Consider the following 22852-nt stretch of genomic DNA (forward strand, 5'->3'; position numbering starts at 1 on the left):
TGACACCTTCTCTCCCCACCTTCATGCCCTACCCCTCACTTATTAGCTGTGGGACTCCAGGCAAGGCACTTGTCTCAGCCTTGATGATTTTGCTGTGTGACAATTAAACAAGAAAAACAAATATAATATTGCATGTCAGCTGTAATTTAAAAATGAATTAAAAAACACAAACACACACAAGAGTCCTGGCCAGTATCTCAGCTGGACTGAGCACTGTCCCCGGACGCCAGGTTGTGGGCTCCACCCCCGGTCAGGGCACACACCAGAAGCAACCAATGAGTGCATAAACAAGTGGAACAACAAACTGATATTTCTCTCCCTCTAAAAAATCAATCAATAAATTTTTCTTTTAATTTAAAAAAGCACAAGAAAAATGGCTGGCTGGTGACATTTGTAATAAGTGGTGACCAATTTTCTCCTCTGAGTCTTCAACATAATGCCAAAGAACTGCTTGCTCAGAACACAGAACTGAGCTGCTTGCTCAGAAAGGGTCTGCAAGTATACCCAAGCCTGTGGGGCTCCCCAGAGCTCCCCAAAGGTGGGGAAGAGGAAGCCAGAGCCAGAAGAACTGGGCCAGACCCCTTGGTGCAGCCCTGCTGGGCCTGGCTGGGTCTTCAGCCAAGTCACATCTGGGCCCTGCCCTCAGAGAGGTCACCACCGACTAAGGAGATTCACGAATAGAGCCATTGTAATTCCAGAGTACACCCTACCTGCCCGGTGGGGGAATCCTAAGTATGGCTGAGGGGACTCAGGCCCTGTCCCCTCAGGGGAGCCTTCCGGGGAGCAGCAGGGAAAGACAAAAACAGAACCCAGACCTAGGCTGGTCTGGGAATGGGCTCCCTTTGACCGCTGGAACTTACGGTTTAACCAGCCTGCGACTTTGTCCCGCCTTCTCAGGTGCTACTCCTCTAGCGTGGGTGCTATGCCCCATTCCCACTCTTCTAAGACAGCTCGGGTGTCCTCCCATGGAAGACTTCACAAGTGCTCACATACACGTGAGCAACTCACGGTTGACCCTCCTTCCAGGTGCCCAAATCACCTGACCACAAAAACTGCTTTTAGCCTGTGCTCGTCACACGGCCCAGCCCTTAACCTGGACTACTTAACTCACTCAGTCCTCACAGGCTTGTGAGCTGGGATCCTCAGCCCTCCTACGACACGGAGACTGAAGGTCCAGAGAAGTTAGGACACTCATCAGGTGGGAGGCCCTGCCCTCTGCAAGCCCCGCGCTCCCTGGCCTCTCACCAGCTGCGGTTAGGAACCAGGGGTTGGAGCTGGGGAAGCACTTAAACGCGGGCCCCTACTTCTGAGAATGCCTTCCTCCTCCGCAAGTGAGGCCTCGGGGGTCTCCACGGGCTTGCTCTCAGATTGACCTCTGTGAGAAGGAAAAGGCAGGTACGGAAACAGAGTTTGCGGGAAAACACAGGCCTGTGACTTTCCGGCTTTGGGCCCCAGATTTCCTCGCTGTAAAATGGGAGCGAAGAGGCCTGGGCTCCGGAACCCTAGATCGCTCCCGGAGCAGTCGTCTCCCTGCCCAAGCCCGCCCCAGGCGATTCCCGACAGTCCCAGGACGGCGGTCCCGCCGCTCCCGGGTTGGGAACCGTAATCCCCTCCAGCTCGGCTCGCGCTGCCACTTTAAGGTCGGGCGGGGCCGGCGGGGCGGTGGCCCGGCACCTGGGGCCGCCTGCAGCTGGTCCCCGGAGTCTCCGCGGGACCCGGCGGCCCGCGGGGACGCTGTCCCTGCAGTGGTGGGGCGGGCGCGCCCAGAGCCGGAGCCCCGACGGCCCAGCCGCGGTCGGCCCAGCCAGGGCCGGGGTCGGTCACCACGCGGGTCCAGGGCGAAGCCCAGGCTCCGCGCACCCGCGGGGTTGCAGAGCTGCTGCGGGGCGCGCAGCACCGGGACCGGCGCCTGCCGGGTGAAGTCGGGCTCGGCACCTCCGCTCCGGGTGCGGGGCGGCGGGAGCGGACGGGACGGGCGGTGGCTGCCGGGCAGGAGACCTGCGAGACCCCGGGACGAGACCCGGAACCCGTCCTTAGCGTTTCTGCGGGGAGAGTGGGGCTAGGGGACCACAGCCAGGGCTACCCCCTAACGGCGGGAGTCCCCCGCACACCCGAAGGACGCCGTTCCCAGGTTCGCGCCGCTCTCGGGTCTGACAGCCACCCTGCCTTTACGCCCGCCAGGCTCCCGGCGCCTGGACCGCGCCAGACTGCCTGCCGCGCCATGGCTGCGCCCCAGGTGGGTACAAGCTTCCTCCTCTCCTTCTTTCGGGGGCATCCCGGCTCCTCCTAACGTCCACCCCATCTGAACCCTTTCCCTTTCACTTGACCACGGAGGTGTGGTGGGCAGTCTGCACACTCAGGTCTCCTCATGTGTTTTAACTCGCTGAGTGGCCTTGGGCCGTGGCGCTCAGGGCCTCAGTTTACCCGGTGGTTAGGTGGAGATAGCTGGTTTGGACCACTTTTTGTTCAGAGGAGATGGTTCAGTTCTTTACAGAAAACTGGCACCAGCCCTGACTGGTGTGGCTCAGTGGTTTGAGTGCCAGCCTGTGAACCGAAGGGTCGCTGGTTTGATTCCCAGTCAGGGCACCGTGCCTGGGTTGCAGGCCAGGGGATGTAGGAGAGGCAACCACACATTGATGTTTCTCTCCCTCTTTTTCTCTCCCATTCCCTTTCTCTAAAAATAAATAAAATCTTAAGAAAGAAAACTGGCACCTGAAGTTCCCTTGTTGGTAGAATGCAACACGGTATTGGGCCGATCTCATGGAGGAGAGGAGGGAGGCGTGGAGAGCGAGGTTACATGCCCATTGTCCGAGCCAAGGTCCACCCTCAGTCCAGCTTGGCCTGTGTCTCTGTGCTTCACTTACAGCTTGCCATCTTGGCACCTCACCTTCACGACTTGCCCTTCCCCGGAAGGTGGGAATTTGAGGTCAGAGATCAAGCCTCCTGATCAAGGTCACAGAGCTGACAGATAGAATGGCCAAGGTCTGAGAGGGCAATAGGTCAGACCCAGGGAAGGGCCTCCTCTGGCTGGTGGGAGGTGGGGGTGGCGGCTGCAGAAAGGCTTCTGGGAGGACGAGGTGTTGGGCTGGGTCTTAAAGGGGTGGGGCTGTGAAATGAGGGCCCTGGATGGGGACAGAGGGCTCCCCAGGCTGAGAGAGCAACACTGGCAGGAGTTTGGATGAGTCTGTGTGAGGGAGTGTGAGGGAGGTGAGGGAGGTGAGGGGGGTGAGGGAGAGGGCCAGCAGTCAGGCCCTGTCTGAGTGCCAGGGTCAGGAGTGGGCCTTCTCTGGGATGGGGGTTATTCTCTCCAGGGCACGGAGCTCTTGCTTCCTCCCCCATCAGGGTACCAGGCACACAAATGTGAGAGGTGAGAGGTAAGTAAGCTGCCTGAAGACCCCTCTCTGAAGCAGATCAGGGGAATCTTGAGCCAGGTCACCCTGCTGCTGATAATCAGAGCTCTGCTCTGTAATGATAATGAAACCACCGCACAGCAACAGAACAGGCTGTCCTTCATCCAGGGGACACTGACACCCTCCATCCCCCCGGGTGGCAGGTTAGCATGTGGCCTGCCGGCCCACAGCGGGACCCACATGGCAGGGGGGAGACCCACACAGAGGGAGGTGACCACACCTGTGAAGGAGATGACCATACCTGTCTCTGGAAGACACTGCATTCTGGAGAGTGAGAACTGCCTGTGCCAGACTTACAGATACCTGTCTTCACAGCAAGGTCTCAACTTTATGCACTAAAAATATAGATAGATCTAGCTGTGCACACACATAGAGATTTGCGTCACACTAGACCTGGGTTCAAATTTGGCATTGACCTTGGACAGACTCCCTCTCATAGCCTCATGTCTTCAGGACATATTGCTGCTGTGAGGATTAAGTGAGGGGACACCTGAAAAGTGCTTGGTGTGGTGTCCGGCCCGTGTCAGTGCCCATCACGCAGCTGCTGCCACCACCACCACCGTGCATGTAGGCCGAGGGAGAGATGGAGCATTCACACGGGGACCAGCTCATCAGAGCAGCGGGCTGAACGAGAATGTCTATTTTGCACTTTTACACCCCTCTGTGGTTTCCTTCTCTCCCCACAGTAAAAAGCATCCTAAGTTACTGCATGCAGGAGTGAGTTGTTCAAGCACTGAGAAACCCAGTTGTAGCCAGGTTCTTTGTCTCCCCCCATAAACATGCCTTGAGCTGGAGACAGGAGGCACTTGCCCCAAAGACATATTCGTAGGAAGAGACTGTGGGTACTTTACAAATGGTGTTTTTCTATATACTTTTGGTGGTCTGGGGGCTCAGAAGAATTGGGGTCCACTCCCAGAGCACCGTGTTACACGCCTAGATTCTCACTCATGTGCACGCACACACACATTTTCTCGATAACATGGGTGGATTTATTTCTGAACCACACGCACATTTTAAAACACATTTGGGAACATGCCCTTTTAAAAAAATTAATGTATTTTAGATTTTAATTGACATAGAATATTATATTAGTTTCAGGTGTGCCTAGTTATTCAACATTTACATGCCTTACAAAGTGATCAGCACAATAAATCTAGTAACCATCTGCCACTGCGCACAGTTTATTCGATGCTGTTGACTCCGTTCGCTGTGCTGTCCTTTGCATCCCGGTGACTTAAAACTGGAAGTTTGTATTTCTCACGTCCCTTCCCCTTTCCCACCCCTCCCCCACCCCTCCGGTGGAACATGCCCTTTTGAAATCTCATGCTTCACCTACTGTATCTTGAACATTGTGCGTGCCCCCTTCTCCCCCAGGAGCATGCCTTTGAATGGCTGCACAGCCAGGCATTGTTCAGGTGCTGGGCAAGCTCCCATTTGGAAGGTGTTTCTGGTCATTGTAGTGTTTCTGGGGTCTGTGAGTTCCCTGCTTCTCTGGCTCAGCCTTTGGAAGCTGTACTACGTCCTCCTAGCAGCCTGCTGGAGCACCTGCTCTTTGTGTGGATGAGGCCACAGGCCCAGAGCAGTTCAGAGCCTTACCCCAGGACACAGCTGGTGAGCTGCAGGACCAACGCTGGGGACCAACGCCAGGCCTCTGCTTCCTGGCTGGTGCTGAAGCAGGTAGAATCCTGGGGAATCCTCCCCGCAACCCCAGCCCCTCCCTGCTGTGAGGCAGGCTTTTCACACAAGAATTTGGCCAGCAACACTTTTTCCCTCATTTAAGGGAATTGCTTTCACAAATGTTTATTTAGCAGCTATTATGTGCTACCCCCTCGCACAGGGGATAGAGCAGTGAACAGGGCCAATACAGACAACAAAGGAGCAGTTAACCACAGACAGGTAAGTACTATGGTCCAATAAGGCTGAGGGGATTGGGTGCTGAAAGTGTCCTGGATGGGGGCCGAGCTGAGCCCCGAGGGGAGATAATAGCCAGTTGCCAGGCAGAGGGAACAGTGTGTGATGTCTGTTTCAGCCCCTTCCTGTCCGTGAGGTCTGGGGCCAGGTTTCCTCCCAGTGTGGTGGTTTTTCCTGTGCATTTTTCTTTACCTGGCTGAGACAACACTATATGTATGCATAATTAGGTACACTAAGTTGAACAAAGTAAGATATTAAAAACATTTCCCCCCTTTTGTTAAACGTTTGTGCTGAGCTTGATTTTTTAAAGTAAGACATTGATAGTCCATCTAGGGGTTATGCCATGGTTTACTCATCATTTCCCTACAGCTGTACATTTTGGCTCTTTCCAAGTTAGGGTCATTATAATTAAGGCCACAGCGAACATTTTTTTTTGCACAATTTTGCTCCATGTCATGAATTGTACCTTTGGACCTTTCTGTGCCTCCCTCACACTCGCTCCTGCACCTGTCTTGGGTTTCGGTGTCTTCCTCTGTCAAAGGGAGGTGACAGGGTCCACCTCTTGGGATTGTGACCGGGTGAAGTGAGGCAATGTGTGACTAGCCGGCCCCGATCCTGGCAGGCCTGGGGACCCTCCCGGCCTGTGGCAGATGCAGTGGGGAGGCTTATACCCAGCAGGCAGATGAGGCCTCTGAGGCCTGGAGAGGGGCCCAGAGAGAACCTAGCCACACTTACCAAACTCCTACCCGACCCCGGGTGTGGTGCTTGGAACTTCAGATTAGCCCTGCAACATTAGCAGTGGCATCTCCATTTCTCAGATGAGGTAACTGAGGCAGAGAACTCAAAGGGCCTCTCCAAGGTTGTACTGTGACCTCAGGTGGAGGAGACCTAAGACCTGGGTCTCCAGTACTCAGCAGGCCTCTTACTTGTCCACTGTTCTTCTCCTCTTTCTTTTCCACATCTAGAACTGTGGCAGGGGCCTAGTGGCCTCCACCCTCCGCTACTGCATGATGATCAGCGGCACGGTGGCTCTGGTGGCTGGGACACTTTGCTTCGCTTGGTGGAGTGAAGGGGATACCAGTGGTCAAGCCAGCCAGCAGGCCCCACCCACTGGGCGCCCCATGCCCCAGTCCCCCAGACTGCTGCTGAGGTCCGTCAGCTTCTTCTGTTGCGGGGCAGGTGGCTTGCTGCTGCTCCTTGGCCTGCTATGGTCCTTCAAGGCCAGTATCTGGGGGCCACCCCGATGGGACCCATATCACCTCTCCAGAGACCTGTACTACCTCACTGTGGAGCCCTCGGAGAAGGAGAGCTGCAGGTTAGTGGGGAAGGGTAGGGGTGGTAGGTTGGGTACCATTACATCATCTTGTATTTGTTCAGCCAACTCTCATGGGGTTCCTCCTCTGGCCCAGGCTTTGTCTCTGCCCTGGGGACTTGAAAGCTGATCAGCACAGTCCTAGAGGAGTTTAAAGCTCCTTGACAAATCAGAGTAGTTAGAGCTTTGAGAGAAGCATAGACACGGTTGTATGGAGATGTGGAGAAGTCTAGGTAGGCTTCTTGGAAGAGGTGGAAGCTGAGCTGAGTATGGGATGGGACAGAGGGCACAGGGGTTAAGAGCCCAGGCACAGGAATCAGACTGATTGGGATCCTTTCCTGGTTCTATCACTAACTAGCAGTGGAACTTCAAGTAGATCACAAAACCCCACTGAGCCTCAGCTTGCTTGTCTGAAATAAAACAGGAATAATAAGAACAGCAATAATAACAGCAAACACCTGTATAGGACTTTTTATGGTCCAGACACTGATTCAAGTGCTTTTCTCATATTTACTTGTTTAATCCTTACAGCAGCCCTCTGAAGTAGGTATTCTTACTGTTTACAGATAAGGAAACTGAGGCACCAGGATGCTAGGTAACTTGCCCAAGGACACCCAGTAGTACATGTCAGGGCCAGGGCCTGGGCCCAGAGTCTATGCTGTCACCTACTCCCTGGCTCATGGGACACAGAGAATTCAGGGAGATGACATGTATGTAGAACTTAGCTTCATGCCTGGCATACAGGGGGTGCTCAGTAAAGGCCAACTTTTCCTCAAGGGGCTGAGGAGGCGAGAGGAGGTTTAGGCAGGCGGAGGAGCATGTGCAGAGGCTCACGGGTGGGATGGCGGCAGAGACAAAATATTGCATTAGACAACATTTCTCAATCTTAGTTTTCATTTTTACTCCCTCTAAGGAGGGTTTTAGGCATTTTTTTTCTTAATTCTCCCCCATGAAATTTAAATACCACAGATATACTATATATTTGTTTATGTACTGCATGTATACCTGTCACCAACATACCAAGAACCAATTTTTGCCCTGTGAGAAAGTGAATTATACCCACGCTTACGTATTTATTCATTCAACCAAGTATTGGGTGGCCCTCCACGTCAGGGGCCTGCATCTGTCTTCTCCAGTCCTTCCGCCCCCTGAGAGGGAAGAACCGCTGTTGCCCGTGACAGAGGAAGAAGCTGGGGTTACACAATTAAACAGTGGCAAAGCCCTCTGGCTGCAAAGCTCACGTTCTCCGACACCACTCTGTAAGGTTGGATGTATTAGGGGCTAAACCAGACGTCTGTGAGCTGGCCTGGGACTTGGACCTTCTTCCCTCAGTGAAAGGGAACCCTGCATTCTGGGTTAAGGAACATAACAGATTATTCCCGCTACTGGCTTGTGAATCCTTGAAGTCAGAGAGACAGTAGGGTATCGGACAGAGGCTCCTTCCTCTGATGGTCGGGCCTTGGTTTGACACGGCAGTTAGGGGAAAGGGCAGGGCCTTGGGAATGCTCCAGTCAAACCCTTCACTTTTTGGATGAGAAGCCTGGGTCTTGGACAGACCAGTGACCTACCTGGTCACACAGTGAGTCCCTGGCCAGTTGAAACAAGGCCAAGCCTTAGTAGGGCACTCTGGCCCTGTGCCTGTCCCTCCCCACCCCGGGCGGCAGGAGTGTGCAGGAGTGTTGTCTGTACACACAGCTGTGTTGACCCAACAGTGTCCGGACCACAGCTATGGGGGTGGGGGGCTGGGGGGGCGGGGCACCCAGCCGTCCTCCCCTGCCGGGCCAGGAGGCTGCAGAGTGCTCCCAGTTTGGAGACCCAAGTCTCCGATTTAGAACTGGGTGGCTGGGTGTCAGGGAGGCTGCTTCTGCTAGTGGCTCCTCACTGTCTCTGGGGCTGACTCAGCTCTGCCCTGCTGCCTGTGAGACCAGCATCTGGCCCATGGGGAGGCCGCTGTGCTGCCCCTGTCCCAGGCCCCTCTCTCCCTGCCAGTCCCCCGCTGTGCGTAAACCCAGGTTGGAGAGGCCTTCTGGGCTGACGGCTGGGCCAGGTGTTTCCCTTCTTGGACCTCACCTCCTCCAGTTATTTGTCTACTTACCCTTTCACACATTTAACCGTGTTTACCAAGCACCTACTGTGTGGTGGGTCCCGTGCAGGGCACTGACAACACAGCACTGGACAAAAACACATACAACCCTGCCCTCTGGGGGCTCCCACCTGATGTGTCAGCCCCTAAATAAGGTGGCTAGACAGGCCCCGGGGCCTCCACCCTCAGGGGGTGCAGCAGAAAAAGCACGGTCCTATTCAGCCTCTGCTGTTTCTTTGATAGGCCGTGTGTCCTTGAGCACATTACTCAGGCTCTCTGAGCCGTGTCTAATTCTTCATCTGGCAGCAGGGGGTGACAGACCCCTTCCCTAGGACTGCCGTCAGGCTCAGATGGGCCAGCAGGTGGGGAAGCCCGCTGACTGGTTTGGGCCTCCCTGCTCACAAGTGGGGCAGCTCGCGAGGTAGGTGTAAGGGTCAGGCCCACTTTTACAGGTGAGAGCACTGCGGTCTGGAGAGATCGGGCTGGGTGGGGAGAAGTGTGCGAGGTGGGGTCGCAGTCAGGCAGAGCTAGGGCTTTGCCACTTGGGTGAGGGGTGCCTGTCACTCGCCTGCGTGTACAGTGGCCGAGAGAGGCTGTCCCCCAGAGTTGTCATGAACGTGAGATAGATTAGGGGTCTTCAGTGCCGGGCACATCGTGTTTCCTGCCCATCCCTTCTCTTCCGACCAAGCTTGCCGGACTCAGCTGAGGGCGGAGGAGCCAGCGCCAGGTCAGGTCTTCTGCCCCAACCGGGCGCCAGAGAGTGGGTGAGTCCAGGCTCAGTGGAGCTTCCTGTGCGGGGGGACCATAGTCACAGCCCCCCCACATGAGTGCAGGGTGCCACACCCAGAACACACCATGAACAGAGCCTCCTCCCAATGATCCCCAAGTCCCCACATTCTGGACCACAACACTGGAGACTTGGGGCTGGGCAGGCCCAGCCGGCCTTGTAGGTGGCACACAGGCCACTCACATCTGCCCTTTGAGCAAATGCCCTGCTTTGGGCACAGCCCACCTATGCCCTGCCCTGCCAGCTGTTCACGACTGGCGTGGCCCTTAGCATGCCTGAAGCCTGTGTCCTGTCTCCAGGGCTTGGAGAAGTGGGAGCGGCAGAGGTGTGCTGAGGAGTGAGCAGGGGGGCAGGGGGTGTGGGGCTCTAGAAGCCTTATTACCTACATTTTTCTGAGTGTTATCAAAGCTTTTTCTATTTTTCCCCGTCCTAAAGCTGTACAATGAAAACTGTTACCCCCCTTTTACAGATAAGGAGGAAAAGGCTCAGAGAGGGCTGTGAGCCCAGTCTAGATCACATAGCAATAGAGCTGGGCTTGCCTGCCTCCAGGAGCGATAGTCTTCACCTGCTCTCACCTGCAGAGGATGCTGGAGTGCAAAGAAGCATGAGGTCCCCTGGCTGTGTCCTCAGCTGAGGGCTCCTGGGCGGGCTTCCAGAGGAGGAGGAGGGTCTCTGGAAGATGTCCGCAAGAGCACTGGGCGGGGCGTTCCAGATTTGGCTCCTGGCTGGTGGCCTCCATCACACTGATACACGGGCTAGGGGTCAGTCCCAGGCTCCCCCAAACTTGTTTCATGGCCCTGTCTATGGCTAGAGCAGCAAGCCCCCCTCCTGGTGGGCTGCTCTGAGGGCTGTGGTGGGCATGGGCTGAGAAGACACGTTGCCCAGAGATAGCCCATGTCCCCAGTGGGTGATGGGCACTCACATGAGGGGCATCAGTAGGCTCCCAGCATGGCACCCCCACTAGGCCCTGGAGCAGTCCTCTCTACTTCTTCTTCTATCCCCTGGGCCAGCCTCTGCCCTCAGCTGCTCCCTGTCTGGATAGGCAGACCCACTGGTGTGGACTGAACTGCTGCCCTACCAGCTCCCAACTGGTGACCATGGGTTAGCAACCACCTCCCGGAGCCCGTGGAGGGCTTGCCATGTGGGACCTGTGTGCTGAGTTTTGCTCCTTGCACCCCTTCCTCAAGCAGACCTTTGAGACTGTGTGCCTGGCTGCTGTTTACAGAGCACATGCTAAGCGCACCCCTGCATGATATCACTTAATCTGCACACAGTTCTGTGGGGTAGGGGCCATCACCGTCCCATCCACAGCGGGGGAAACCGAGGCCCAGATGAATGGAGTTACTGACCTTGATCTCCCACCAGGAATGTGCAGAGCAGGGAGTTGAACCGGCCTGTGCCCAGACTCATAACCAGCCCTCGAGCGACTTGGGGTGGGAGGGGACCTTCAAGATTACTTAGCCACCCCCTGTACCTGACAGTATCATCCCCAAAACAGAAGCAGCCCATGCCTAGGATCAGTGACACTCCCACCCCACAGGGTCCTAAGAGGAGAAGGGTAAGCAATGCCCAGAGGTCACCTGCTGGGGCCCTGAGAGGATGGAGGGCCAGTATCATTCCCATCAGCACTGGTGTGCATGGGATGGGGGGGGACCTGCCCTTGGAATCTAGCTGCAGAGCGTGGTCAGAGGAGCCTCAGGGGACCTGGTCTCTGCCTCAAGTCCCTGCAGGGTGGTTCATCTAAGGCAGTTAGGGGCCAATCTCAGGAAGCCAAACCGTTCAGAGACAGGCATGGTTGACTTTATCTCCGGAGGTATACAAGCAGAGGTGCTCACCTGGCAGACTTACCCCATCAGGGCCTCAGGCACCCAGGTGGGCAGCAGAAATGAGACCTTCTATGCTGCTCTGAGTGTCCACAACTGTGGCTCTTGTAGGAGATATTCCAGCAAGCTGGGAGCCTTTCTGCCCACGGACCATCACTCCAGCTCTCAACAATACCCCCAAGCGTCTGCCCGCAGCCCTGTGCCACTCAAATCAGTCCCTGCCCTAGAAGATAACCAGGCAGTGCCTGGAGCAGGGAGCGGGAGATTTGCTGGGGGAGGTACCAATCAGGACAGGTTCCCCCAGGAGTCTCAAGGGACAAGTTGGGACTGACCAGCAGGGAAGGGGGAGGGAGTGAGAAGGACTTTCCCCACAGAAAGAACGAGGAGGCGTGATGAACATGTAGGGAGGGGCAGGCTGGCCGTGATGGGAGAGCTGAGGTTGGCAGGGGCAGCTCATGCTAAGCTCCAAGTGTGTATATGGGACCCTGGGGGCCCACAAAAATTTTGGACCAGGGCATGCAGCCTTCCCTGTGCCCAGTCCTTACCACTCTCTCCCTGGCTTGCAGTCGGTTTTGTCCTTGCCCCTGCTAACAGCCTCTCTTCCCTGTCCTTGTAGGACCCCAAAACTGGTTGCCGTCCCCACTTACGAGGAGGCCGTGCACTGCCCACTGGTTGAGGGGCCCCTGGAACCTCCTGCATACCCCTCGGAGGAAGACCTGGTGCGCAGTGCCCCCTGGGCCGCCCTGCTTGGGACACAGCCCGCCTCCCCTCCACCCAGCTATGAGGGCGTCATCCTTGCTGCTGAAGCCATCCCTGGAGAGACAGTACCTGGTGCTGCTCAGCCGGTTCAGGCCACAGTAGGAGGAAGTTAAAGGTTCCCACCAGGCTCTGAATCCAGAGACAAATCCTGAGCTGCTTCTAGTGTCCAACACAGCTCCTGGCTCACAGCACGCGATCAACGATATTTGTTTCTCAGTGTATAAGTGTTTTTCTTATCTATTGCTTTTTAACAAATGGCTTAAAATAAATCCATTTTATTATCTCTCCTGACTCTCCGGGTTGCCCCAGTCCAGCCGGGTGGTTCTTCTGCCCCATATGGTGTTTGTGGGCCTGCAGCCTCAGGAGCCTGGCTGGGCCAGAGCATGCAAGACGGTGCAGCCCTGTGGCTGGCAGTCAGAGCTGGCTGTCAGCTGGGAGGTTTTATTGTACAGATGAGAACCCGGGGTCTGAGGCAGAGCGGGGACTGGCCACGGTCACACACTCCGTTTATAACCCGAAAACGTGGACTCTGCATTCAGACCACCTGTGCCTGGGTTACACCATGTACCAGCTGATTGGCCTGATTTTACCTCTTTCTGCCTCAGTTTCCTCATCTGTAAAGTGGGAACTGGGAATCACAGTGGCACCAGCCCCTACCTCAGAGAGCTGAGCTGTGAGGATGAAATGAGATGATAGCAGCTGACACTGGAAGCTCACAACGACTGCGCAGGCTCGGTGCTGATGCAATGCAGACTCCTCAGCCCAGTGGCAGGTGTCTATTAAGTATGCACTGATTGTCAGAGTTTGTTAGCAGATGAAACAAGTGCAAGTTCACTGTACAAATCCAGTTCTGTTCCCATGTCTCCTGTGACAGGGAGCTGGCTCCCTCTCCTCACTTTCCAGATATGGCAGAAATGTGCTTTCTGTCCAGCTACATTCTGCATCCCTGCATCTCTACACCATCCCATTCACAGATGGGAAAACTAGCTCAGAGAGGTTAAGTAACTTTTCCAGAGGCACACAGCAAGCAGAGTTCAAAGTCCTGGGGCTCAGTCAGCTGGATAAGGGTGGCATTCTCTGAGGGCCTGCTGTATGCCGGGCCAGGCCCACGGCCATGGTTTTATGTTCTCAAGCCTGCTCTGCTGCAGGCAATGCTCCCATTTAACAGGCGTGAAAACTGAGCCTCAGTGAGGTAAAATCACAAGGAATAAAGGCAGTATTTTCATTCAGGCCTGGCTGGGCTCCTGGCTGGGATACCCCCACTTATACTTGGACCATCTCAGTAGCTGCCCCTCCAGTTCCCCTACTTCTTCCAGTGTCCCCTGCAGTCCCTTCTCAGCTAGGAATGTCCTGATCAAACCCAGGGAGATGATGTCCCTCCTGGGCTCAGAACCCTGAGTGGTTCCCAGCTCAGTCTGAATAACAGAATCTTTTACAGTGGGGTGGGTGGGGGCCAGGGCACCAGCCCCCCCCCACCCCAGCTCTCTGCTGCAGTCAGTCCCAGTGTGGGCCTTTGCACTTACTTTCCCTCTCTCCCTCCTCCCCAGGGCCCACTCCTCACTCCCTGTACCTTTGCCCTGTCCCTCCTCATGCCATTGTCCTTGACCACTCTGTTTAAAACGAGTCCCACCTGGCCCCCTGCACTCCCGGCCTCCTTCCTTCCCTATGTGTAATCCCACTTACAACACATTTAACATTTATAATACATTTAAATTAGATTTATATTTGTTTGTTTATTGTATCTCCCCACCAGAATGCAACTTCTCTGAGAGCAGGAATTTTTTGTTTCTTCCCTTTGTGTTTGTATCCCTCAAGCCTAGAAACGGTGCCTGGCATGAGGGAGATGCTCAGTAGATATCTGTTGACTGAACGAATGAATTAATGAATGTCAGCTATTACTGTCATTATTGGGCCTCTCTCAGCCACCCGAGCAGGATCTTGTGGATATTCTGTCATCCTCCCCCTCCCTTCCCCATCTTCAAATCCTGGATCCCCATCCAACTCCTTCCCTTCCTCTCCTTCTCCTGTCTTCAGAATGTGACCTCGTCGGGAGACAGAACCTTTACAGAGGTGATGTGTTAACATGAGATCGTTGGGGAGGGGCTACCTACCCGGTATGAGCGGTGTTCTTAGAAAACCAGGCAATCTGGACAGAGATTTGTGCAGAGGGAAGATGGGAAGAGACACAGGGAGATGACAGCCAGGAGAGGGGCCCGGAGCGGGTCCCCCTCGCCACTGTAGGCAGAGCAGCCCTGATAGCTCCTTCATCTTGGACGTCCAGCCTCCAGAACTGTGAGGAGATCAATTTTGGTTGTTTAAGCCTCTTGTTTATGGTCTTTTGCTCCAGAAGCCTCAGCAGACTAATAAACAAGTTGATAAAACCGGTGTATTTCCCTCAGTGTCACACGGTCATCACATCCAAGGGCACCCACTAGAAATGCTAGGGCCAGAGGCCTCAAAACCTGGCTGTCGTCCACCCGGAACTGCGGCCGGTAGGACTCACCGTGATCTCAGGCCAGTGAAGCAGCTCCTTTCAGACAAGGAGGGTGGTAGAGAGAATGCAACTCGCTGGTCCTGGTGGTTAGAGATGCGCGAGGGGTTTAGTGTACTTGTTGTGAAGCCCATGGCAGCACAGTGCCTCGCTCTCACAGTGAGCCTCCCGACTAAAGAGCACGACGCGGCGTGGAGGAGCTGTGTGCATTCTGCTGGGACTGGCTTAACCGCGGGGACCAGGTGGCCGGCCGTCCTCTCATCCCCTGCACTTCTCAGTATAACGAATAAAAACTGTAACCGCCTCCAGTGCCTTCCCTGAGTGGAAGTGAGAGACAAACCATCGCTTAAAGCTCCCAGCCTCACTGAAACGCCGTTTGTCCTCACCCAGTGGGCTGAGTCGTCGCCCTGAATTCAGAATCTTTACGCTGTTCAGGCGCAGCACCGAGCCCCCTACCAGGAATTAACCGAAAGTGTCTGTTTCCATGATTATTTGCGTTTGCTTCCTCTGCCTGAAGGCGCTCACGTCCCCTCTTGGAGTTTATTTCTTTCCGTACTTCTCGACTGTGATCAGCTTGATTTCTGGCACATGGGCAGCCTCAGTTCAAGAGATGAATGCAGCTAATTCGGTAGCTAGAATTCTAATCTTTCCTGTCTGATCATCAGTTATGAAAGGAAACTGAAGACGTCTTTGTCCCATAATTTATCTTGACTAGATCTGACTGCGGCCAGGTCGAGCCGTGGGTTGCACCCTCCCGTCCTGTCAGCTGGAGGCTGAGGCCAGTGGCTCGGATCTGCTTGCGGAAACAGAACGCGTTTCTGAAGTGTTTTGTGACAAAACATCGGCTGTAGATATGCAGTTAAACCAAGTGTTTCTGAAGCTGCTAATGAGTGAACTTGGCTTTTTCCCGTGAGGTCTGCCTTGCTCTGATCTCTTCGGTCCAGTGGAAGACTCCTGGCACATTTATGGAGAACTGGGCAGGGTTTTCTTTCAGCGAGAATTCCCTCGGCTCCAAAGAAAACTCCCTTCTGCAAAGCAAACTTGATGTCTGCTAAGCAGATGCCAGCCAGTGGCCTCCGGCACTAAAAAACCCCACATTTATTAAACTATATCTTGCTTCAGAAGCCATTGAAAAAATTTTTACACTTGCTTGTATATCTCTTTTTAAAAATTTGTACATATAAAATACACATGCACAGACATCTACACAGAAACACACACCCTTGGAGCTCACTAATGCTCACATTCTTCGATCTCTTTATCCTGAAAGACCCGACTTCTACACTAAGAGAAGTCTCCAGGTGTCTGAAATCACAACCAGGTTAAGAACAGCTGGGCAAAGCTTCTCTGAGGTTCTGTGGATGTGACAGCATCCTAACCCCTAACTCACTAACTTTTACACCGGTCTAGCCTCAACGTGGAGACAACTGCAATATGGAAATTACCTGTTCAGATGCAGCAGCTGCACGTTAAAGCAGGATGAAACGGCCACCGGCCACCTAGCCCGTTTCCTGAGTCACAGCCCCAGGAGAACTGGCAGGCGGGTCTCACTGCCTACTCCACAAACAAGCGTTGTCAAAGGGAAACACACACACATCCTCGGCACTTTCACGGTTCCTCTTGGCCTCTCCCTAGTTATCAGTCCCTGTGTAAAGCTCAGAAGCCTGTTCTGGATTTAACATTCAGGTTTCACCGCAATTGCTTGAGGCAGATGCTGACTCACACCCGACACTCTTAATACCAAAGTGCCACTAAGTACAACCATTCATTCCTTCAGAGAGGGACATCCTGTCCGAGCTTGGAAATATTTCCTTTAGCCCTAAGGTTAGGTTGTCTCGGGCATTGTTACAGGGTAAGAATTGTGAATAGCCAGGCTATGGCTCACTAAGAGGTTTGGTCCCAGAGGAGCCCAGGCCTATTACACAGGCTTCCATGCGCTGTGCAATGCATGCCTGGGCCACCTCTCTTTTGAGGTAGGGGTGCTCTGCGGAAGGACTTTGTGCCTGGGCCCCTCTCAGCTCCAGGTGGTCTGTTCTTACACGAGAGTCTTAACATCCCCAGAGATAAATGTGGACCCTTGAAGCCATGGGTCCTCTAAGAGACCTGCGACTGGGGCGACACCACTCGTGATGACATCACGCTGACCCAAGGAATAAGCGTCCCTTCTCCTCCTGCCAAGTGCAGCCAACTTGGTAAAAGCTACTTGAGGTCTTACTGTTTGTTATCTGAGAACCTGTGGTTTTCTGGAAGTCTTCTTTATGGGACTTAGCATACTTGCAGTAATTTAAATGACTATTATTACTTTGCTTGTTTTTTCCCCTTAAGCTGTAAGCTCTGCCAGGGCAGAAACAGTCTGTTTTGTTCACCACTGTGTTCCCAGTACTGAGCTGACAGGAGCTCAGATACTTGTCGGCATACTAACTCCCATTATTTCACATATCTGGGACGTGTCTCTCATGAAATCTGGAGAGTCCTGTGCCTGCCTGGGCTTCCTCATCGTGCGGTAGCCAGGCTCCAGCATGAGCGTCTTTAGAAAGCAAGGCAGCGGTGCGTGGACTTTTTGACCTTGTTCGGGAACCATGTAGTGTTGCTTCTACCGTGTTTTATTTGCCAGGCAGTGACAAAGTTCTTACCAAGTTCAAGCGGAGGCAGTACGGATGTTGCCACTTGATGGGAGGAGTGGCAAGCTCACACTGTAAGAGCAGGTGAAGTGGGAGATCTTGTCCTGCCCGTCTTTGGCAAAAACAGTCTATGACAGTTGTGTGTAGTTTTCATCAAGTTTGGGGAAATTTTAGCCATAATTTCTTTAAATATATTTTGTCCTCATTTGCCTTGTTTTTGGAGTTCTAATTATATGTATGCTTGATATCGCCACAGATATTAAAACTTTTATTCTTTTCAGTTTTTCTGTCTTTGCTTCATTTTGAATAGGTATTAGTATGTATTCAGGTTCCCTGTTATTTTCTTCTGTAGTCTCGAATCGGTTAGTAAGCCCATCCAGTGAATTTGTCATATCTTCTATTTCTCTGCTTTTTATATTTTCCTTGAAATCCTTGAGTGTATTTATAGTAACTTATTTTAAGGTTTGGTCTGCTAATTCTGTCATCCCTGAAGTTTCTGGGTCTGATTCCCTTCACCCACAAATTGGGGCTCTTTCCCTCCTTCTTCACACACGTAGTAATTTTTTTTCATTGCATGCTAGCATCTCCAGCGCTACATTTTTAGGTGTCTGGATCTTGTTGTCTTTAAAGAATACTGAAATTTGTTTAGGTAGGTAGTTACTTACTGATCAGCTTGCCACTCTACATGCTTGCTTTCAAACTTTGTTAAGACAGGTTTGGCCCTGGCTGGCATAGCTCAGTTGGTTGGGCATTGCCCCACAGAGTGAGAGGTCGCCAGTTCAATCCCTGGTCAGGACACATGCCTGGGTTACAGGCCTGGTCCCGGGTTGGGGTGTGTATGAGAGGCAACCAGTCACTGTTTCTCTCCCTTTCTTTCTCTCTCCCTGCCCCTCTCTGTAAAAATAAATAAAATCTTGAAAAAGAAAAAGACAGGTTTGGGACAGCTTTGGCTCCAGGGCTAGTTTAGCTCAAAGGCTGAGGAGCAATCCTTCTGAGAATGCTCCTGAATGTCCCTGGTATTCAGGGGGGTCCCTCTGCTCTGGCTGCAAGTCTCACACCAGGGGTTATTAGCCTGCAGTCCTGGTATCTGCCTGGCCCCGTGGGGTGTCATCTCACGATTGTCTCCGGTAACACTGAAGGGATCTCAATATAGATTTCTGGATATATTTCTCTGTACTTTAAATCCCAGCCACCACTGCTTCCTCAAATTTTAATCTTGAACTTACTCCCTTTGTCAAGGCTCTGGGGCACTGCCTGGTGCTCCTCGCTTCACAGTCTGGCCAGCGCTTCCGCGCAGAGAGCTGGGGTGCTCCCAGGGCTCACCTCACTTGTTCAGCTTCTCAGAAGTCCTTTCTGGGCTCACCATCCTGCATTGTTTGCTAACCGCCGTCTAAAATCAGTCGTGTGTCTTAACTTACCAGTTTTCTGGTTTTGTATGGTAGAAGGGAAATTTCTGTGCCAGTATTACAAGTCAAAGTATGAATTGTAAAGCCGGAATTTCTTTCTTCTTTTAACCACTTCAGTTTTTAGTTTCCAAATGTAAAAATGAAAGGAAGTCAGCTGGGGGCTAGAATGAACGACTTCGGTTCAGGTTGCATGCCTGCTTCCGACTTGCTGCATGAATATCGGCAAATCCGGTTTCCTCTCTGACTTTCACGGCCACACTGAGTTGATACAACCCTATTCTCCCTCCTTCTCAGGCACTCCAGATAAGCTAATGGAAGCAAAGCCAAACCAGACTACATAAGGATAGGGTTTAAACAGCTGACACTTCCAAGACCTCCCTGGCCCGTCTTCCAGTTCATACTGTAAAGTATTCAGGGGCCTGAAATGAGAGGATAAGACTGATGCTGTTTCACTATCTCTGCTCCTGTCACCAAATGCCATCTTATCACTGAGTGCCAGGAACCGTGTAAGACTGGTACGTGAATCAACTCTCCAAATCCTCACAACTGCCCGGTGGGGCAGGTCATGGTATTTGCCCCCGTTTCTCACATGAGAATGAGACACGGAGATTAAGCAGCTTGCAGAGGGTCAGCCAGCTAAGTGGGCGTGGCAGAATCGGGGCTGACTTGAACCCAAGCTGTGTGACAAGACAGCTGTGCTCCTAACTGCTCTGTGGCTTCTTGAAAACTATTGACCTGCACCAGTGCTGCTGATGGAGAATCATTGTCTCTAACTGTAAGTCATCCTTGGAATCCCTTCCACAAACCCTGTTTGTTTAGTTGGCCTGACTTCCGTGGGGAGCAGGGAGCTTGGGCTACAGTTGGAATGCGTGATTCCTGAGAAAACACACCACCAGTGTGGCAGGAAGTGGAAGGTGATGGGCAGCAAGAACTACCCAGGAAACAGGGTCCGAGTGGGGCCCCAGGGGTGCAGCGGGGGAGTCACTGTGGTTTATTGAACTTCTCCTATCTGGCAACTCTTTTCATATTAATAGGTTCTATTATTCTTTTTCTACTCGTTTTTAGACACATTTAATCAAGGCAAGCACCAAAATGCTAACACTCTTTCCTGCAGAGAGAAAGGCTAAGATCTCCTTCGCTCGGAGAAGAACTCCGCCCGCAGGTGTTCGGCAGACGAGCATCGCTTCCTTCTTCACTTTGCAGGCAGGTGTGGCGGCCTGTCTGGGAGCAGCCAGGGAGCGGAAGGAGCGCATGCGTTCTTTCACGCTGGCACATTTGTAAGGGGCGACAGCAGTGCATTGTGTTAAAACAGCTCACCTATTACAAGTTAGGAACACAAGAAATCATTGCTTTTTGAAAAGCAATATATACATACTTTTACAAACATACTTTTCTGGTTCTGTTTCGCTCAGTCTAATATTCAATGTCTGTACTCAGTCAGAGCAGTGAGCAAAGGTCTGCTTGGGAGTTGGGGGCCTAAGAGGGCTGGCCTTCGGGGGCACGTCTTGGACTGGTCACAAGGCAGAGTCAGTGTAAGAGTAACTGATAGCTGGTGTGTTTGCGTGAAGCTTCTCAAGTAGTCAGGGTTCACTGTGGCTTTTTTTCTGAGGAAGGCTGGCATCAAGCTGGCTTGGGTCTCATCATCATCCTTTGACAGTTCTTTGCTTTCATGTCCCCCTTCAGGGGACCAGCTGACTGCGAGCAGGTGGGGGCTTGCGGAGCAAGGGTCCCGCTAGCTGGAGGGCGCTGGAGGACAGCTCTGACTCGGTGTGATTCCCAGGGTTGCTGTGTACGAACCCCCAAAATGCACTCTCCCCATCCCAACAAAAACTTACACTCCTCTGCTCTAACAGCAACAGGCTTTTTTTCAAAAACAGTTTCCATTTCAGAATTCCATTTCAAATTTCAAAATTCTGGTATATTCTACAGTCTACACATAATTCTTAGGCTACTTTGAGTACTCTTTCACAAAACATAGTTTCTACAGTATAATTCTTAGAGAAGGAAAGAGGAAATCAGTAATTCAGCTTTGTTTTGTAATTAGATCTTGGTATAATTTAGGGGGTGGAATTCTATGGTATTAGTCCATTCTATATGTGATAAAATTGGTGGGCTGGGCACTAGTAGTTGGTTTTTATTGTTGCCCTTCCTGCTGGTTGACTTTGCATCTTATTGTCTTTACTCTTTACTATGAAATGTTTGGGGAGTGGGGAACCTATGTGCTTCACACCATCACCAGAAGGTTCCTTGGAGCTGGACGGTTAATGTGACCTTTGAGGCCGTACAAAACGGTGCACTGAGCCTGCTTCTCAAAGGGTAATACCCAGGAGTACTATTTGGTGAGGTTCACCAGTGCAAAGCACATTAAATAAAAGATGAAAGCAAAACCGATGTGCCCTCTGTCCCACATCCCCGCCTATGGAAACTCAGCTGGAAATCTTAGGCTGGGGTCTGATTACATGTCATGCTTGACTTTATTAGTGGGTGATGGGAAGCACCCATATATCTGAGTAGGGGAATATATAAGATCTGTGTTTTAGAAAGATCATTCAGGACAGAATAGAGAAGATGAAAGCTAGAAGCTCAGCTACAAAGGTATGTAAAGAGTCTCAGACCCCTGCACTAGGTAGTCATAGAGGCTCATACGGATTTCAGAAAGAGCCCGTTCAGTCCTGCCCAGGGCAGAGTTTTCCTGCAGAGTAATATTTGCTCATGTCTGTTTTACTAGGAAAGACAATGGTGGTGATCAGGGGAATGTTTCATCTCATATAGAAAGTCAGACTAACAGAGTGTAAGAAAGATGCAGCCCAGCTAGGCCATCTGGTCCAAGGCTTGGGGGATGATGCATGGCACCCCCTTTAGCCACTTCAACCCCTGCAGACCCCCAGGAAGCTGGACTTTCTCCTCAGGCCCTGCAGGCTTCTGGCCACCACAGACGGGAACCCCCGTCTTGACCGTGTTGTCTTTGTTCCAGCCTGATACCTCAGTCTGTGCTGGAGAGAGCCAGGTCGTGTTGGCTTGTTCCTTCACCAGGCCTCGGAAAGTTCTTGCTCGCTGGACCCAAAGGAGGGAGAGCTTCCTGGAAAAGGGAATGGCTTTGTGGATCTAAGAAGAAGAACCTTCAAGGTACAAGAGACGCAGTAAACCCCCCAGGGGCCAGGGCCATCAGCCCCAGGATAAGCCTAAATTGGAAAAGGTGTCTGCCAGAGAAAGTAGCGGCAGGCTCCTGTCTTCTTTCAGACATACAGGGGTTCCGGGAGGAAAGAAAATGCAGAAGCGGTGAAACAAAGTTTGTGCCCTGTTCGCTGAGTTCTCAGGGCCAGCAGGACTGCCCACAGCTCTAGCGCCCCTTCCCGAGAGGTAACCAACAACCGCAGTCAGGGCCCAGGGCAGTCGGCCCTGGGGCTCAGTTCCAGGACAGGCCTGGCCAGTTAAGTCTGTAGCCCATTTGTTCTGTACCTGATACGTCATAAAAGTGCCCTAGATATCTTGAAAGCAGTTGCTTAAAATCCTAGTGGACTTACACACATATACATACACCCTCATGAAGGTATTTTACTAGTCCTTAGGCTAGATAGAAGGGTCAGGATTGATCATTAAACTTTGAAAGCAAAAACAAGAGGAAGTGCCTTCAGTCTGTCACATTTCTACCCCTTTGTTCCCATCCTTAGTCATTAACCCATCTCCTCTTACCAACAAGGCACAAAATATCCCAGCACACCAGTGGCAGGAGGGGCTTGGATCTAATTTGGGGCAAGAGGCCAGTAAAAGAAAGTTTGAGAGACAATCCATGAAACACTGACCAGAAGAGAAAGACTCAGCGCAGCCCGAGGCAGCAGCTGAATTTGGGATTGTGGGAGACCAAAGAACTGTGGGTGTGGCCAAGACCAACCTGGCTAGGGCCAGAGAGGGAAGGTGAAAGTGACTTCCGTGAAGGATCGCCTACCAGGAAGCAACAAGGAAGTCCTTTGGCCTTGTCTGGTTTTCAGAGGGAAATGGGCCCTTGCACAAGGTGAGCAACGACATTCCCTTCAACGGGAACTTCTTCAACCCAGGAGAGAGCCCGCACCGCCCACAAACGCTTCTAATCTCCATTAACAAATACAGCCGCACATCCTGGCCTCTGGCCTTCGGGGTCTGGATGTCAAACGAAAATGTTTCAATGCCTGGGAACCTGCAAACAAGCTCCTCTCCTGAGTCCCACGCAGGCGCGCAGACCACACTTGGAAACACTGCACGGTGGCCGCTC

At 52.6% G+C, this 22852-nt stretch overlaps 1 protein-coding gene and 1 pseudogene across 3 annotated transcripts; both read left to right on the plus strand.

Annotated features, from left to right (window-relative positions):
• The first annotated feature begins 1179 nt into the window (after nucleotides 1–1179).
• On the plus strand, nucleotides 1180–12368 carry TMEM61 (transmembrane protein 61). Of its 3 annotated transcripts, none has more exons than XM_053921425.1 (4): nucleotides 1180–1198; nucleotides 2182–2236; nucleotides 6287–6636; nucleotides 11943–12368. In XM_053921425.1, the coding sequence occupies exons 2-4, from the start codon at nucleotides 2222–2224 to the stop codon at nucleotides 12196–12198; spliced, it is 621 nt and encodes a 206-aa protein (XP_053777400.1). In that variant the 5' UTR covers nucleotides 1180–1198; nucleotides 2182–2221; the 3' UTR covers nucleotides 12199–12368. The 3 variants fall into 3 exon arrangements, with proteins under 3 accessions (XP_053777400.1, XP_053777399.1, XP_045060305.2); XM_053921424.2 differs by lacking the exon at nucleotides 1180–1198 and adding an exon at nucleotides 1244–1395; XM_045204370.2 differs by lacking the exon at nucleotides 1180–1198 and having other exon boundaries at nucleotides 1665–2236.
• A 2304-nt stretch (nucleotides 12369–14672) lies between these two features.
• LOC112314492 (aurora kinase A- and ninein-interacting protein-like) lies at nucleotides 14673–22410 on the plus strand (annotated as a pseudogene).
• Nucleotides 22411–22852: the final 442 nt, after the last annotated feature.

The sequence above is a fragment of the Desmodus rotundus genome, chromosome 3, assembly GCF_022682495.2.
Source record: "Desmodus rotundus isolate HL8 chromosome 3, HLdesRot8A.1, whole genome shotgun sequence".
Lineage (NCBI taxonomy): Eukaryota > Metazoa > Chordata > Mammalia > Chiroptera > Phyllostomidae > Desmodus > Desmodus rotundus.

Excerpts from the sequence above, each read along its gene's own strand:
- TMEM61 (XM_053921425.1), top strand. Across the intron at positions 6,637-11,942 it reads TCGGAGAAGGAGAGCTGCAG|GACCCCAAAACTGGTTGCCG; the intron begins GTTAGTGGGGAA and ends CTGTCCTTGTAG.